Source organism: Camarhynchus parvulus, chromosome Z, assembly GCF_901933205.1.
Source record: "Camarhynchus parvulus chromosome Z, STF_HiC, whole genome shotgun sequence".
In the NCBI taxonomy this organism is placed as follows: Eukaryota; Metazoa; Chordata; class Aves; order Passeriformes; family Thraupidae; genus Camarhynchus; species Camarhynchus parvulus.
The window spans coordinates 66,189,121-66,206,397 of record NC_044601.1 but is presented as its reverse complement, the minus strand read 5'-3'; the positions used below and the strand labels follow the sequence as shown (position 1 = coordinate 66,206,397).

General features: G+C 38.1%; 1 protein-coding gene across 1 annotated transcript in view; it reads left to right on the top strand.

The window, feature by feature from the left end:
* The window catches only part of RIT2 (Ras like without CAAX 2), a 177,317-nt gene that overhangs the window by 73,727 nt on the left and 86,313 nt on the right, over positions 1–17,277 (top strand). Inside the window, exon 5 of the mRNA XM_030968811.1 lies at positions 16,401–16,592. Coding sequence (XP_030824671.1) covers positions 16,401–16,592 — 192 coding nt within the window. The remainder of the gene's footprint in view (positions 1–16,400; positions 16,593–17,277) is intronic.

Here is a 17,277-nt window from a genome sequence, read left to right as displayed (position 1 = left end):
GAAACACATTCCCAGCATAACTAGGAAGCTCTTCCCACTTTCCCTCCCACGATTTTTCAGGAGCTGTCTGTTCTAAGTGTCCTGGATTTAGCTGCTTGTCTTTGTAGATGTCTTTGGATTTGTTGCCTCTCTATCTGCACTACATGGCTCCAGAATAAATCAAGACCTAATCCAACTCCCATTGAAGTCAGCAGCTGAAATAGGCTCTTTCTTCACAGAGCTTTTAATGGTGCTCTCACTGAAGCTCACACAAATTCTCTGACTTTGGTGACTCAGGGTAAAAATCCAAAGCACCCATTTGTGCTGCTGCTGATGTGTGCCTTGGTGGTGCCTAGTTGTTTTTAATTCCCTTGGGTTTTTGTCACATTGGAGATGGTGTTACAGCTTCTAAATCAGGCAGTGGAAAACTCATTTGTCTGGGGTCCTCACAGTCATAAATACTTTGTCATCAACTTTGAATAATGACTTTAATCTCTTCAGGACATCAAGGAGCCAAAATTGTGATTCGTACTTATTTGGGAAATACAAGAAATTAATAGTGAAACTGACTGAATTTAATGTATTTTGTTGTTGCACTGGAGGACATTTCAACAAATATGTTTCTCCTTTCCCTTCTGTAGTGATGAACTAATTAAGAATTTCAACACTGACCAAATCAACTACTAATAATTAACACAGTTTTTAATAGTCAAATCTAGACTTAAAAACCCATGTGTGATTTCATACCTGACGCTGCAAAAAAAATCTTCAATACTTTAACTGGTAGATCCAGTTTGAAGCATGTAAAACATAAATGGTGCTTCAAAAATCCATTTATGTTCTCAATTTTCTGAAGTTAAAAGAAAAAAACAACCCAACATTCAAACAATGTGAAAACCAGAAACAATAATAAACTTGCTCATGTAGTTCCTCATTTTTCTCTTTTTTCTCTTGTGTGTCTCATGGACTCTATAACACAGACCAATTGCTCATCCCAGGAAGTAAACTGATGTTCACTGCACTCTGGATACATATTTTATAAACCATCATTTGTCCTTTTGTGCTCTTCCAATACTGTTTTCCACTGAAGGCACAACAAGAGGCATTTTCTTAAAGAATGTAAGGGCTGGGGGAAGCAGTTATGCTACACTGAACTCCCTACACCTTCATTTCACCACCCTCTACACCTGCCAGTTGGGCATTCTGTGTTTGCTCACCCCATTTAGCTTCAGACAGAACATGTTTGCCTTAGACAGTTTCAGAAGAAGGTATTGATGTAGCTCCTGGTAGTTGGATTGTCATAAACAGACCTAACCTGAGCTAATCCTACCAGAAAAAGCTTGAAAATGTGGTATGCTGCAAGGAAATGAACAAAAAAAAATGATGCTGGTATTCTTTTTCAGTGGCACAACTGAATCTAGAAGAAGCTGTCAATTATTCCTTTGGTCAGTTATCAGTGATGCCTTTGGCCCTTTAACTAGAAGTATTATTCTCAACCCAAAACTTTTCATTTTGCATCTACACTTCAATTAAAACAAAACAAAAATAAAAGAGAATCAAATAAAGCCAAACACATTAAATGTGAGATTGAGATCCTATTTATAAAACTGAGGAAGTTTATTTTTTTAGCTTTTAACTCCCAAGGCTAGCTACAATATGGCATATGGAGTATATAGGACAAACTTCATGGAAATCTGCAAATGCAAATTAGTATCCATAAAGATAACTTGAACTTCCTTGTTCACACATATGCGACATTTTTTGAGTGACTTTGCCTTGAAATTCACCCATGTCCGCTGAATTTGGACATGGTATCAGTGGAGGTAATTCTGGGATTTCCCTTTTCTTAACCAATGTGCCATAAAAATAATCTGCATTTACATTCATTTAATCCAAATTGACGCGAACTCTTTGGTTTCCAGCAAACTTGCAGGTGCAAACAAAAGGACATTCAGCCCTCAAGCACTTTATTCTGCATTCAGTTCCCCTCACAATTATTCTCAGAGAGTGACAACCCCCAACTGCTCCAACCGCGCACAAAAAGCCTCCACACGGAGTTATAGAAACCTTCTGTTCACTCATTTACACTTTCTCACCTTCTCTTCTAGCTTAAAAATATGTTGCTACTTCTGGCGCCCAGAAGTATGCTCCTCATGGAGCACACACAGCAGTTATCTCTCCTGCTGTATTTATAGACTGTTGACTGACACAGGAGCTTTTATTCCTGCCACAGCTTTCCCCTGTATGACACATTACCCAATCTCTCTGTGTAGACCTCACGCCGAACGCTAAAAGAGCAGCAGAGTTTCCTTCACCGGAAAACAATCCGATCTGACATGTAAAAGAGGCAAAAATTGTTTTCAGATACAAAGCAGGCAGGTATGTGGAAAAATGGGTTTCTGTACCTGTCAGTGAGACAATACATTCCGAGATTATTGCACCAATTTTTGTTTTCTAAAACGTGAGCTTTTTATGATAAACTTAGTGCACCAGTATATTTCCCAGGTGTGAGTCAGAGACTTGAAAAATGGGCCCTAAAATGTGATGGCATGCCATTTCAGGGAGATTTTCCTTTGTCTGGAGTTGTGTGCACATGAATTCATTTCCAGGCAGACACTTTTCAACCTGACAACAGCAGTGCGCTCTGTACCGAAATCCATCTCTCAAATTGCTAGCAAATCACAGGACATGTTTATCCTGCCAACCTGCAGGACTATTATTCTTGCCCCCTGCTTCAAGCTTTGAAGAGGAACCATATTAGTCCCAAGAGCCCTTCAGATAAACGCACTTTCTCAGACTAAACACTATAGTCTGATGATTCACTCAGGCTGTTATCTGAGACCCCTCTGCTTATTATCTAAACATGCTGCTCTAATCCTGAATCAATGGAAGTGAAATCTCAAAGTACACTAGTGCAGCTTATCTCAAGGAAATGTAAAATGCCTTTTTGGCAGTAATTATGTCTTAATGGGCCTCTACAGCATGTTCTTATAAGGGGAAAATAATTTTATTGCACTTTCTGCTAGGTACTGTAGTGCATAAATGAAATCCATTTTATTTTTAAAGCATAGGGGTATTGAAGTAAGTAGCAACTATTAACACAGTGTATTAGGTGAGAAGAGCATTAGTTTTATTTCCTTTGAATGTTGTTCCACAGGCTGTTGAAAACATACTTAGAAAGTATAAAATCATAACACCAAAATTTTCCTGGGGTCTTGAGACAAGTTGTTCTGTACTTTCTGGGAAGAGCTAAAATGTCTCCCTTGACCTAGTAGTTTTATTTGCCAATGAACAGATTGTGGAGAAACACTTATTTGGCACAGATACAGAGTGGAAAAAGCAGTTACAGTAAAACACTGATGAAACTGTGGACCTGACACCAGTTTCCTTCAGATCATTGGCAAAATATTCCTTGACTTCAGTAGGAAAAGATCTAGGCATATGCTGATAAAAATGAGTATATAACCAAAGGAAGAGCAGGCAGCTGGCAGCCAAGATTCCCAACTTCCTTTTTCATCCCTGTCCATGAGTGAATCATGATGCAATAAAGGGTGGATCAGTTTGTATTTCTAGGCCTGCATTTATCTTCCTGTCAAACAGGTTCAATAAAATGTTGCAGGGAACAAGCATTTAGGGTGAACATCAGCATTTATTGAGTCTGACAATCCGGATTGCCTGCCCATTGCTACATTCCTCTTCAGCAAAGTCAGTGGTAGTGGTTCCAAACTGCAGGTGGAGGAAAACTTTCCAGTGTTTTCTGTTCTCTTTCAACAAAGTCTTTTTTTTTCATTTGAAATTCTTTCCCTCTCACTGTTCCTCATCTTTCTCTAACTTGCAACTTTCAAAATCAGATAGATACAGAGTGATGCTGCTGAAAGATTTCTTCTCTTTTTAATAAAATAAGGACATATAAGAAAAGAAAATATATTATTACAAATTTTGAGAAAAAAATGGAAAATCTTTTTTTCCTTCTTTCCAATACTTTTTTGTAGTATTTCTTTGTGGGTTTTTGGTTTTGTTGTTGTTGTTGGGGTGGTTTCTTTTTTTATTGCTTTATTGAATTTGGCTTTGAGGTGGTTTTGTTTGGTTGGTTGGTTTTGTTCTAGTATACATTGTATGGGAAACACCTATATAAACACATTCCATGTGAGAAAACTTCATCCAGGTCCTCCACAAGATTATGATAATGTAATTTTTTCTTTTCTCCCATCACTGGAAAATATTCTGCACTTTTCCTTTACACCAGTGAATGGTACTGAAGTACTTTGAAGTTCTAGTAGACACTGCACATATTCTAAGTGTGTCCTGATTTCTTTATACATATATATGTGACTGTCCTAGATAATCTCACTAGAAATTCCATTTTACAGAGGTTTTCTATCAAAATCTACTTGTTACCAAGTAGCTGTACACAAACCAGGGACGGCAGTGGGCAGAAAACTGAATTCTACCTCTATCAGTTTTCACAAAGCTCACATCATAATGATATTTCCAGGACTAAAAAAATTGGCTTGAATGCTGAGAAAACAAGCACATATTACAGCACCACATGGTGCCCATTTCCCCTGAATAAATGACCAAGAAATGGTTCTTTTTGCAGAGCATGGCTTTAATGCTTTATAGGAGAAGTAGGTTGTCGCCAAAAAATGAGATTTTCAAAATTAAGTGTCTTTTATGTTATTCTGAAGCTTTTAATGGTGGTGTCTCCAGACAAAGAGAACAAAAGGAAAAAATCATATAGTGCTATAAGAATCATCCAAACATTTCACTTGCTAAACCACATGAGAAGGAAAACAAAAAAGCTTTTTAGAAAAAGCTTTCTAAAAACGTAATTTTTATTTCCTGCTAGCAGGAAGGGGAATGGAAAAAAACCTAAAGCCAAGCAATATCTTTTAAGCTGGAGTTTCAATAATTTTACCCCCAGACCTGGAAGTGAAATTCCCTCCCACCAAGCAAGCAAACAAAAACTCGCAACAAACAAACAAACAAAAAACCAGAAAAGTAAACTTCAGCAAATTTTGACCTCCATTGCTTGTTACCTTTATAATTTAAGAAATGTTATTCCATAAATCGAGATTCTTCAAAGAGGGGATGAGGAGAAAAGTAGAACCTCAATAAAATAATTAATGAAAATATGAAATATTTTCTTGGGTTTTTTTCTTTTTTTTTTTTTTCTTAGCAAGCTATATTTTTGGATATATATTTTTCTCACTTCCATAGATGCAAGCTTGCACAGCTTGCATACATTTTTGTGCCTGTTTTTTAATTTGTGCCTGTTGGATGAGGAGAATAAATTTTTTCCATGAGTGTTCCATGTCATTATCAGAGCCGTGGGATGATGTGAGAAAAACCATGCCAGGGAACAATCTTATCTTTTAATAAGATAAAAACTCAAAAGCTTAGCAGTGGCTGCATTGACTATACCTGTGTCAGAAGTCAGTGTGGTACCTGACTTACACCATGTAAAGCCGAGGGAGTCAGACTCTTCTAACTTTTGGACATGCAGGTGAGTTTTGGCTCTGTGTAGGAAAGTATTGGCATATCTCAGAAGCTAGTCAGTGCCTTTCAGGATCATAAAATCATGGAATGCTTTCGAATGGAAGTGACCGTAAAACCCCTGCCATGGGCAGGGACACCTTCCACTACCCCAGGTTGCTCCAAGCCCCATCCAACCTGGCCTTGGACACTGCCAGGGATGGGGCAGCCACAGCTTCTCTGGGCAGCCTGTGCCAGGGCTTTATCCCCCTCACAGGGAAGAATTGTTTCCCAATATCTCATCCAACCCTGCCTTCCATCAATTTAAAGCCATTCCTCCTCCTCCTGTCACTCCACGTCCTGTTCCCAAGTCCTTCTCCAGTGCTCTTGTAGCCTCTCCTGGAAAATGCTCCAAGGTCTACCTGAATCCTTCACTTTCTCTGTTGGATCTGCTGATCCAAGCAAGGTACCTCATGACTTATCTTTTTAGTGCTCTGCTTTTGTCCTTATGTTGTTTGGGGGTTTTTTTGTTTTGTTTTGTTTTGTTGGGTTTTTTTTTGTTTGTTTGTTTTTTTTTTTTGTTGTTGTTGTTTTTTTGGTTTTGTTTTGTTTTGTTTTGTTTTTCTTTTTTTTCTTTTAAGGCGATAAAAAATATTCAGAAATATTTTTGCACATGGAAATGAAAAAGCATGTTGGGAAGTCACAGGGACATGACAACTCAGTCCTTTCATGTCACAAATTCACTTTGTAAGCAATACAAAATCCATGCAGGATTGTAACACGGGTATTTTGCATTCACTTTGGTGGTGATTTATGCAGTCCCCAGGGAACACACCCCTCAAATGAGCACTGAGCTAAATTTCAGTTGCAGAAATGAGTGCACTATTGATTAAATGTTACAAAAGTCTAAAATAGCCACTCTGCAGATTGCTTGCTTCTTCCTTTCCCCCCTTTTCAGGTTCTCAGATTAAATTATATCTCTGCTGATGAGTAGGGCACAGGGAAGGGAAGAGAAAAAACCTGTATGGTGGAATTTTTAAGGTCAGCACACTTGTTAGGGAAGTCATTGTGAGAGAGCGTATATGCAAGCCAGGATATAATTTGCAGTCATTTATCAGAGCAATGAGGTGTCTGACTCCACAGCCTCCTGGTTTACTTCTGCAAGGCTGCACAAGGCCTCTCTGGGGATGGTGGCAAGCCTGTGATGACCACAGAAGCTGACAAGAGCATGTCTGAATCCCTGCAAAGCCCTTGCTTGCAGCTGCAGGCATTGCCTCTTCACTAGTGGGTTGTTGTATGTTTTTTTTCTTTTAATCCCTGCTGTTCACTAAAATGTAATTGCCAAGGTATTAATTTTTCCCTTTAACCAGTTATGATGCATTTGTGATAAAAGGTGAAAACTGGCTCTTTTTTGCATATCAATGAGAATGGGGGAGAAAGTATTATGTGGTGCATGATAAACCAAATGCATATGGGGGTTTTAGAGGTAGTTAACAATGAAGATTGCTTCAGTGCCTGCATTTAGAAGAAAATTGCTAAGGTGTTTATCCCTCAGAGAGAGACCATTAGCATGAATATGAAAGAAAAAGGCAGTTCTCTGAGTTAGGGAGTGTAGCACTGAGGAATTTTTACTGGCATTGTGAAGAATTGATATGGTGATTTCATCCATATTTAGGGGTGAATAAAAAGTAGATATCATCTCCCAGGTAGGTGATGGGCTGCATCGTTTCATTATTGCACACGACAAGCCATCTTGGGAAGAGCAGGATTAATAAAGTTAACAAAAGCACAGTTGCAGAAAACTGGCAAATATATTATCATGTGGAAGCAGGAGGGCAATTAGAGTGGGAACACTGGGAATCTTAGTGGAAAGAAGCTGTATCTAGAGGGAGAGTCTGAGTGCCAGTGCAGGTTATTCACTAGTTCCTCAGTAAGAAAGAATGGTCACTCAGTGATGTTATACTTTGTAGTCCTGAATTATTTTATTGGAAGTTGCTCAAATCTGTCTTTTCCTCAGCCTTATTTATTTCCCTTTACTTACTTTTTTTTTCCATCAGGCTGGTGTGGCTCAATCTTTTTGCATAAGTCATGATGCAGAACATGTGAAAACAGAATAGTGAGTGCATATAAAGTGCTCTGCAGTTAGGGAAGGGGCAGTGAAATTGTCATCCATCAGTGCTCAGGATGCAAGGGAATACTGACACCTGTTTTTCACAAGGCTTAGTCCTGCATAGTGTGTGACTGAGAGCAGTGCCAGATAGCATGGGAAGCAGCATCACAGCTGAAAAGAGAAGGGGAACCTGAATCTATAAGACCACTTGTGGGAAACAACATGATTTCACTGATGGTGAAAATAGATCGTGTCTAACAATGATTTAAAGTCAATAAAAAAATAATGTCACAAATCCATTATTTTCAGACAGGGTGAAAGCTTAACATACCAGTTCAGAGCCTCAGACTCATTTGGATGAAGATGAGAGCAATGTCATCATGAATTACCCTGATTGAGTAATCCATATTAAGAAACTGCTATCTTTATTTTTAATTAATTTCTCTTTACATTCAGAACATTAGTTGTGCATAAAGTCTCTTCTGTATTCAGAGATAAGCGATGTATTAACCAGTGGGAAGGAATCCATCTCTTTCCATGAGAATACATTAGTTTTTAGAAAGAATCCTGAACTGAGGTATAATGCAGCATCATCTCCTTTCTGGGACTGAAGATCCATTTCTGTAGTAAGCAGGTTTCTGCTGAAGAACACAAGTGTAGGGGAAATTAGGAGGGGAAAATAATTTTAGAAAGTTTTCACCCAAAATTTTGTGAAAATCATGAATGTAAATCTATGCTTGAATTTCATAATCAGTGCATGTGTAATTGTGTCTCTTAAGTTGCTGATCATCCATTCAGTTGACACACTCAGCTTGGGCAATCCTCTTGCCCATAGGCAAGGTCTTGAGGTGCTGTCAATCGCTCTGCCTAGGTGAGCTAACCTGGAAAACCCCTAAGAATCAGCAGCTAAAAAGTAATGCTGATATTTGTCACAGAAATAGATATCATACCTGTGTCTTCCAGAAAGAGCACCTGTCATGAATATTCTTCTGTTTCCCTTTCCAGGTAAATAAATTAGCTTAAACAGGGAGTTGCCAGTTGTCTTCTAAACTACAGATTAATTTCAGTGCCTGTCTGAGCTTTATCCTTGTACATTCCCAGAGTTAAGGCTACTGATTTTGTACAACGTGGAGTTTGTAATATTGCCCTGGAAGGCAGTCAGATAAAGCTCAGAAAGCTATTATTCTGCTGGGAGCTTGGACTGAATCTTTTTTATCTTCAAATTTCTCCCATCATCTGTGATGTGCATTTTGTCCCCAGTAAAAATTCACAGAAAAAAAGGGATACTGCTGTTTTACAACAGAAGCAAGAATTCTTTCCTGTAATTACAAGGCGTGAGACACTGACTGATCATTAATCAAGGGACTGATTATTATAATAATCCACTGCAAGCTCATGGGCTAATTCTCATTTATACTAATCCCACTTTGAACTGCTCCTGAATCATTACTAGAATGAGCAAAAGGGGTTCTAGAGATGGGTTTGATGCTCAACCAGAGCAGTGTAGAGACTTGAAGAGGAGAAGAATCCATCTCTGTCCTCCGGTGTTTTAGCCAGAGCCCCTGCATTTTCTTTGGTCTGTCTCTGAGCTGTTACTCAGCTCCCTTCCTTCCTCCCAGTGATGTGGCAGATGGTTTAGGCTGGCACAGGTTGCTGAGTACCACCTGCTGCAAATTTTTCACTCTCTTTTTCTATGTAATTCCTTTTGTTGTTGTTGTTGTTGTTGTTTTCATTTGCGAAGGGCAGCTGCAAATAAGAGGGAGGCAAGAAGAAAGTGTGAAGTGATGTTGATAATGTTCTGTGCTTTCTTGTTTTCTGCTGCGTCATTGCTGGGAACCTGTAGCTGGTGCAGGCAGGGCTCCTGCAAGCAAAAGCAGCAGGCTGGGAACTTTGGCTTCTGTGGTGGAAAAAGTGTACCTTTATTATCTCATAATGTTACTCAGCCCATGCTGAGGAACAGCATTTCCCACTACTGAGTGCTGTGAAGGGAAAAATCCTCGACTGGCTTTAGGCATTAGATGCTACATTCTCTTGATCTTTTCACTCCCCTGGAAATGAAACAGCCTTGCAGAAGCTAAATGAAAAGTCTAAAATGGAGAGGAGGGGTAGCCTTATCATTCAAATGCATGAAGGATATGACTGGGCAGGGCCTGGCTGAAATTGTGGACATCAGAGGCAGGGCTCTCTATTTAGTCTCTGTCAAGGAAGTGAGAGAGGCACAAAAGAAAAGCACCCCTGGCATCTTAAACACTTCCCTGAGGATGGGTTGAGTTACTCTCTGGAGTCAGTCATATCTCTCTAACGACTGTAGAGAGAGCAACTTGAAGAATAAATAAAGAGATGATTCTAAATTTAGAACACCTGACTACCTCTTCAGGAGGCAGAAACAACATTTAATAAAGCCTTTTGCATCTAGATTAATACTGGTATTATAATGTTTATATGATATAATATCCAGCTAACACCTTACCTGGATGTTTTCTTATTTGAAATGTAAATGCTGCAGGTATCTTGCTGCTTGTTATTACAAGTTTTTAAAGAAATATTTGTTTTTGTCCCCTCCTTTGCTCAAAAGAGAAAAACCACTAAAGAAGTCCATAAAAACCAGATAATTATCACAGCACTTCTCACCACTGTACTTTCATTAGGTAAATCTATTTCAAGAGGTAAAAGAAAAGCATACTTTATGACAAGCAGTGCCAGGTGGATGATATGTAATCCTGACAAAGTCAGCTGCGGTGCTTATGTGTGAAAGGGAACTTACAGAGAGATATGGGAGGTTTGCATCTTGGCTTTAAATAAGATTTGCTGTTAAACAGTAATATTGGCAAAAAATTTCTGGAGACAGAAGAAATTTTCAACTTACTTTTAATAAGAAAATTCTGAGTGAACAATAAAGTTTCACATATTTTTTATTGTTTTAATTTTTTCTTCTCTCACTTTTTGAAGATTTTTTCCCCTCCTCCTGTCTCCTTTTTGTCCATTTATCCTTATTTGTTTTTTGCCATAGAAGAATAATATCCTGCCTGTTTGCAAGAATTTACCCCACCCCTCAAGTGTTCACTATAAATATGAAAAAAACCCAGTTTATAATAAGAATGACCCCTGTGGTAATCAGGGAGACAGTTTTGATTAAGAACATCTGTTAGCATATTCCTGGTTCTAAAGTCAAGCGGAACATAAGACAAGAAGATATAGAAAGTGACATTCTTCAAACTGTGAGGCTGGCCTCCCTGGGGAGGCTCTGACCTCTTCTAGAGATACAAGCCAAGATCATAAAAAAAACCAGAACAGACATCAAAATGTGTGGAGTGTGTGTGTAGTTTGAAAAACATGACACCTTTGCTTCGGAGGTGCCACATCTTTAAATTTCTAAGCACCACACTTCTGAGGAGTGTGGGTAAGGACTGTGCTTGCAAGCTGTGTTTACTGCTCAAACACATCACCACACAATGAAAAAGAGGGGCAGGAATGGTGACCCTCTGCTCATTGCCTTGTCCAGTTTTTTTGTTGCTTTTGTTCTTCTTTCTCTTTTATCCTTTTTGGGGCTGACAAGGCCATCTCTTAGCTATGGGTAACATGGGGATCTGGGAGAAATGTCTTCACTTTAGAGCTCTGCTGGTGTAAAGTGGTGATGTGGGACATGCTTCTTCTAAACAACTTCTGTTCTGAGCTGCATAAAAGCTTTTCTAACCCAGCACTCCTTCTCCAGCATTGTTCAGGAGGAAATACTTAGGAAACAGTAAAGGAATAAAGTGGCTTTGCTGAACTTTATTATACATCATTCTAGACTCTTTTAGTCAGCAAGGCAGGGCTGTCCTGAGCTGAGCATGAGATTCAGACTTATGTTTGATGATAATACATAGACAAACCCTTCATAAAGATCAGGGTATCTAAGCATAGTGTGACTTTACTGCTCAATGACTTTGCTTCCTCTTCTGGACACATTAAGATACTGATCTTATTTGGAAAAATTCTGATTTCTAATGAAAAAAACCAACATATAAGTTCTATTTATATTACCATTATAACAGTATGAATTTTAAAATTAATTAAAAATACTACTTTTTTATGAAATAATTTCTCTCGCTCATTATGAAATGCGAGATAAAATAATATCAATCAAGATGAAGGAGAGAAAACAGAAGTTAGGCATTTTCTTTTTGCTAAGTTCTTTCTTAAAAGCTGCTGGAAAAAGCAAGACTATACAGGACAACAAAATGTGGAAATAGGAACACTCTCACAAGTGTAGGTATGGAAGCATTTCTTCAGTGTGAATCAATTGGATTATGAAAGACAAAGTGTTAGTAGAAGTGAGAATTTTGAAAGATTAAAAGGCAATGAGATAAGTTTCTACAGGTTCACTGTCAAATGCACATAGGTCAGGAGAAATGTGGGGCTGCTGCTGGAACAAGTGAGTGCCCTAATGATGAGGAAAAATGTACAAATACACTCAAGGCTTCCTTTCTCCCCATCTTCAGAGGCAAGCTCTGCTCTTATGCCTCCCAGGAAAGTTTGAGGAAGAGAGAGAGTAGAGGGGGATAAATAAGGGAGAATGGAACCAAGGTGGGTGGAGGCATGGATCCGTGCTTGGATAAGACATATCCAAGCACGTTGAGGAAGCTGCTCGACATCATTGTGAGGCTGTTCTGATAACTATGAAAAATCATGTCAGATGCCTGATCACTGAAGAAAGGCAAATGTGACATCTCTCTAGGAGCAACATAACCATCAAGAGACTTTCCTGTCAGCGTACTTCAACAACAGGTAGAAATATATAGTCTTATGAGGATTAGTGGATTTTTTTTCTGCATTCAATTATACTGGGAAAAGAAAAGGAAAAAGTTATGCTCCTTTCTTTCAACTTTTAGAAAAAATTTGTTTTGTTTCTGTCCAAACTTGATGCTTGTTCTCAAGTATCACATCTCCTAAGAAGAATGATTATTTGGTTTTAAAAGAGTTTTTACCACACTTTTCAGTTAAGTCTTAGTCATAATACACAAGAGAGTACTCAAGATTGATGTCAAGCTGCAAAGTGCTGTAAGCATGACAAATCTTCACTTTAATTTTCAGAATTTATTTCCTTTTGAGGGGGTGTGATTTTCCTTCTGTCTTTTCCCCTTGGCATTTACTGACTTGGGAATGTTTTGTATTTTCCCTTTATTGAGTAGAAATTTGTATCCAGTACTATTCCTGACTGATTTTTAAGAGGTCCTTTTTACATCAGGAAACAATTAAAAAAGATATTAGTGTGACAGACAGATACACAGATTATTTTATAAGGGAACCAGATAAAATATAACAATAAAACTACTCAAAAATCTGTAAAACCTTGGGTTTTGTCTCTACATCTGAACATTCACAAAAGCCAGGTCAACTTGGGTTTCAGTTCTGCTTACTGTAGATAAACATGAAAAAAGTGGAATCTGAAGTAAGACTTGAACTTAAAAATTAACAAAGAGATGTAATTTCTTCTTAGTCCTTTGTCTTTTTTTGTATAATATGCATACAGATTTGCAAAGATTTTAGCGTATTTATTGGTAATTAAATTTATTCTTTCTCTTAGTATATATTATTATGCTGAGGTTCCTAGTGAAAAGGTAAAAAAAACCACTTATTTTGAAATCAAAAAACAGGTTTATTTATGTTTGATCTTGGAGTCCTTGACTCCAAGAGCAATTGTGCCAAGGGAAAAAAGCTGAGAAATGAATGTCAACATCAAAAAATTGCAATGGAAATTACTAGCTGAGTTAACAACAGAAAGCCAATTCTATGTCCTCAATCCGGTTTGCACAGAATATTTAATGCCTCTGAAAATGGATCATTTCAAAAATGACACTAAAGTATTTTGCCTGTTTAGTCTAATTTATCAGCGGTAACAACGTGTCATAATAAAAAATTGCATAGGTAAACTCATTCTTATCCTGAAAGTTTTAACTATGCCCTGGCATGAACCAGAATGTGTAGGTAGGTGATTCTGACTCAAAAGTGTCAGTCCTAAAAGCTGAGAACTTTGTCCCTTTGGAATGATTCAGTGTTTGAAATTAGGAACCCGGGGCCTCCTGTCAGTCAGGGAAAGCCATTAAGCATCCCTGGGGAGTGATCCTGGGAGTACTCGTGCTCCAGAACATCACTTACTGTGAGTAACTTAAACAGGGATGTGTGACCTAATTCCTTCTTGGTTTGCCATAAATGTCTATAAATGAGTGTACAAAGCTCTGAGCACTTCCTAGAGGTGGATCACCTCACTTAAACAGAGCTCATTCTTTGTAAAAGGTTGTGCAGAGCTGTCATATAGTGGTACAGTAGTTGATTTATGGAATTTCTAACTCAAGGAGACAGGTCATCTGGGCTGGGCGTTAAGTTCCATGCGATAACATGTACTTTTAGCTATCAGTTCCACTCAGTTGTATAAACCCTCTAAAAATAAATAATAAGTGCAAAAAACAGCTAATCAGATGACTAATGGTATAACTATTTTCCAGCATTAAAAGCAGCCCGTAGTCCATTAATGGCATTGAATTGTTTACCACTTTTTACAAGGACAGCTTAGACAGTGGACTGCTGTGGCACAGCCAACTAAATTCAGAAGTCTAATCCATAAATTTAACTTCACTGTAGGCTCCATTGTCTACTCAGCCTGAAGGAATCCTGGACTAGTTCTGTTCCTCCTATAAAGGAGACTACCCACCTAAAAATGGTGTAGAAGAGTTCTAAGGTGTAGGTATGATATTTTCTGAAAAATTTTTTCCTTAAGATTTTTTTCTCCTGAGAAGCCGAGAGGCCTCAGGAACAACATGTAAACAATGATTATCTGCTGCTGTGGAATGCAACAGGTGGGTCTGTGATTGGTCTCATGTGGTTGTTTCTAATTAATAGCCAATCACAGTCAGCTGGCTCGGACTCTGAGACACAAGCCTTTGTTATTCATTCCTTCTTATTCTATTCTTAGCTAGCCTTCTGATGAAACATTTCTTCTATTCTTTTTAGTATAGTTTTAATATAATACATATCAGAAAATAATAAATCAAGCCTTCTGAAACATGAAGTCAGATCCTCGTCTCTTCTCTCTTCCTCGGACCCCTGTGAGCACTGTCACACTAAGGGGCTGATGCAAAGAGGAGAAAATCAAGGTCACATGGGATGGGGGCCACAGTGAGATCTTTGTTCTGGTGTGAAAGCCTGGGGTCTGAGGGCAGATAATGGATTTATTGACTGTGTTTAGTCATTAGCACTCCCTGCTCTCAACTTGGATGCTTTGAATATTATGCATAGTTTTGTATTGCATCATTTATTAAACTAGTAGCTATCTAATGCAGATGGCTGGAAGAGACCTGGGAACAGAGACACAGCTCTGTTCAGCGTCTTGTCCAAACCATAGAGTGTGGAATCCTTTCTGTTTGATATCTTCAGTGTTCAGCTGCCCTGCTGCTTGCATATCCACTTTCCAGAGGATGGGCTGTGTTATGACCTGACCTACTCTGTCTTGTAGCTTAGTAGTTAATAAACCCTCCTGGGGCGCTATGGGATGATAATTCAGAGATTTTCAAATTCTGAGTAAGTCTTGAAGCAGAATCCTATCCTTAAATTGCCTATTAGTCTGCCATTTTGAAGCTTAGTTGGATGAAGTTATTCCTGCAGCAGGTGAAATGTTTTGGATGATATATAAAACCCTTGGGTAAAAGATACATCATAAATAAATTATAATGGTCAACATGAAAGTCTATTCACAGCAAGTATTGTCAATCAACATGAGCAAGTATTGAGAGAGATTTAAGGTTGAGACTTTTAAAAAGAGCGTAAGAAATCCATTTCCCTTCAATTTTCAGCAAGGGCTGAGGATATATATATATGTAAAATAAACTGTTTTAAAAAATCCTAAATTCTCAATAGAGTAAAAAATACAGGATTTTATGTTGCATGCTGCTGCTCATAGAAATGGTCCAATGTTGATATGTGCATTCCTTTTTTATCAGACATTCCTGCATCTTAATATCTCTGGAGAGCTGATTCTGTCAGGAGGATTCTGATCCTGACCGACTGTTGCCATGGTATTGGGTTATTCTGGGCTGTGATCAAGAAAAACAAACAAACTTGAGAAAGATACTGGCTTTAAAACATATTCTCAAGCCACAGTGCCTAAGACGAGTTTTTGAAAACTAAATCTTGATTTTTTGTACAATGTGGCAGTTATTAAAAGCTTATGAAAAACAGCCATACCAGTAACAAGAGACACTGCTGTGACAATAAACTTAAAATGAGAAAAATGCAGGAGGAGGAAATGAGGCCAATTCTTGCACTGTTTAAAATTGTTCATTCTCATCTAATGACATTACCCCACACTGAAGTGAAACCTCCACCTTTTCTGAGACCCTTTAAAAAAGTAGAACTTTTTACAGATCAGATCCCTGTTGTCTTTTTGATATGAGTGCATAATAAGGAATTTGTACCTGTCTCCAATTCCTAGGTAGAAATATAGTTTCTTTTACACCTGTTAATATTCATTCTCTAGCAAGTCACCTGTTTGTACTGGTAGTATGAAGAAGTTTCTGATAATACATGAAATCGTATTTTCTGTATGCAGGCACTTGCATAATAACTTCATATTCTTAGAGGATAGAGCTCCCTTGATGGGAAAAGGAGAAAAAAAGTCCTAAGATAAATCCTTATTATTGGGGTTGATGAACCCAGAAGGATGCACAAATTTCAGCAAGTAATGTTTACAAGGGTAACACAAGCGAAGTGAATTTATGTAGGGAAGTTTTCTGCAAGTTTGTTATTTACAGAGGATAATTTTGTTTGCCAAATTACTGAGCGTGTTCTTCCTGCTCCGCAGGCAGAATTCACAGCCATGAGGGACCAGTACATGCGAGGTGGAGAAGGCTTCATTATCTGCTATTCCATCACAGACCGTCAATCCTTTCAAGAAGCAGCTGAGTTTAAGGAGCTCATTTATCGTGTCCGGCACACCTACGACATCCCCGTGGTGCTGGTGGGAAACAAAATAGACCTTGAGGAGTTCAGACAGGTAAGAGACTTCTCTGCTGGTTCTGGCTTGGTTTTGCTTGGCTGCCTCAGGGGTTTCTGCAGCATATGTTGTGCAGTGCTACTGAGAATCATTAGCACAAGAAGAGGTTTAATCAAAGAGCGACAAATTTGTAATGAATTAAAGTCTTTGCGGTGCCTTTCATTCATATGTTGGGGAACTTGAAGCAGCCTTGGCAAATCACATCTAAACTTTCTCTGTTTTTACTTGTAAAATTTTGACTACTGTTGTCAAAAGATTTATATATGTTAATGAATATAAATATATATGAATATGTCAACTATATACATATACTTAACATAGAAAGAGCTTCAATCAGGGGCTTTGTGGAAAAATACCTTTGGTTTCTTTGATATTGCCAGCCATTAAACAGAGGTTTGTTTTTTTCCCAAACATACTAGATTTGATTAACTGTTTTTCAACCTCAGACTGAAAAATAAAATTAAAAAAAATATATATGACACTACTTTGCCTGAAGATCCAGTGACTGTGCTATCAGAGTGTTCAGGCAAAAAGGAGACATGCAAGACTTGAATTCACTTTGATTTGTATACAAGATTTCAGCTACCACCACCTAAAGAGCAACAGAATTTTTTCAACTACAAGGTCAATGACTGTGGCTCTTTTAATATCTTTAATAATCTTTGCTCACTTTTTTCCTTTTGCT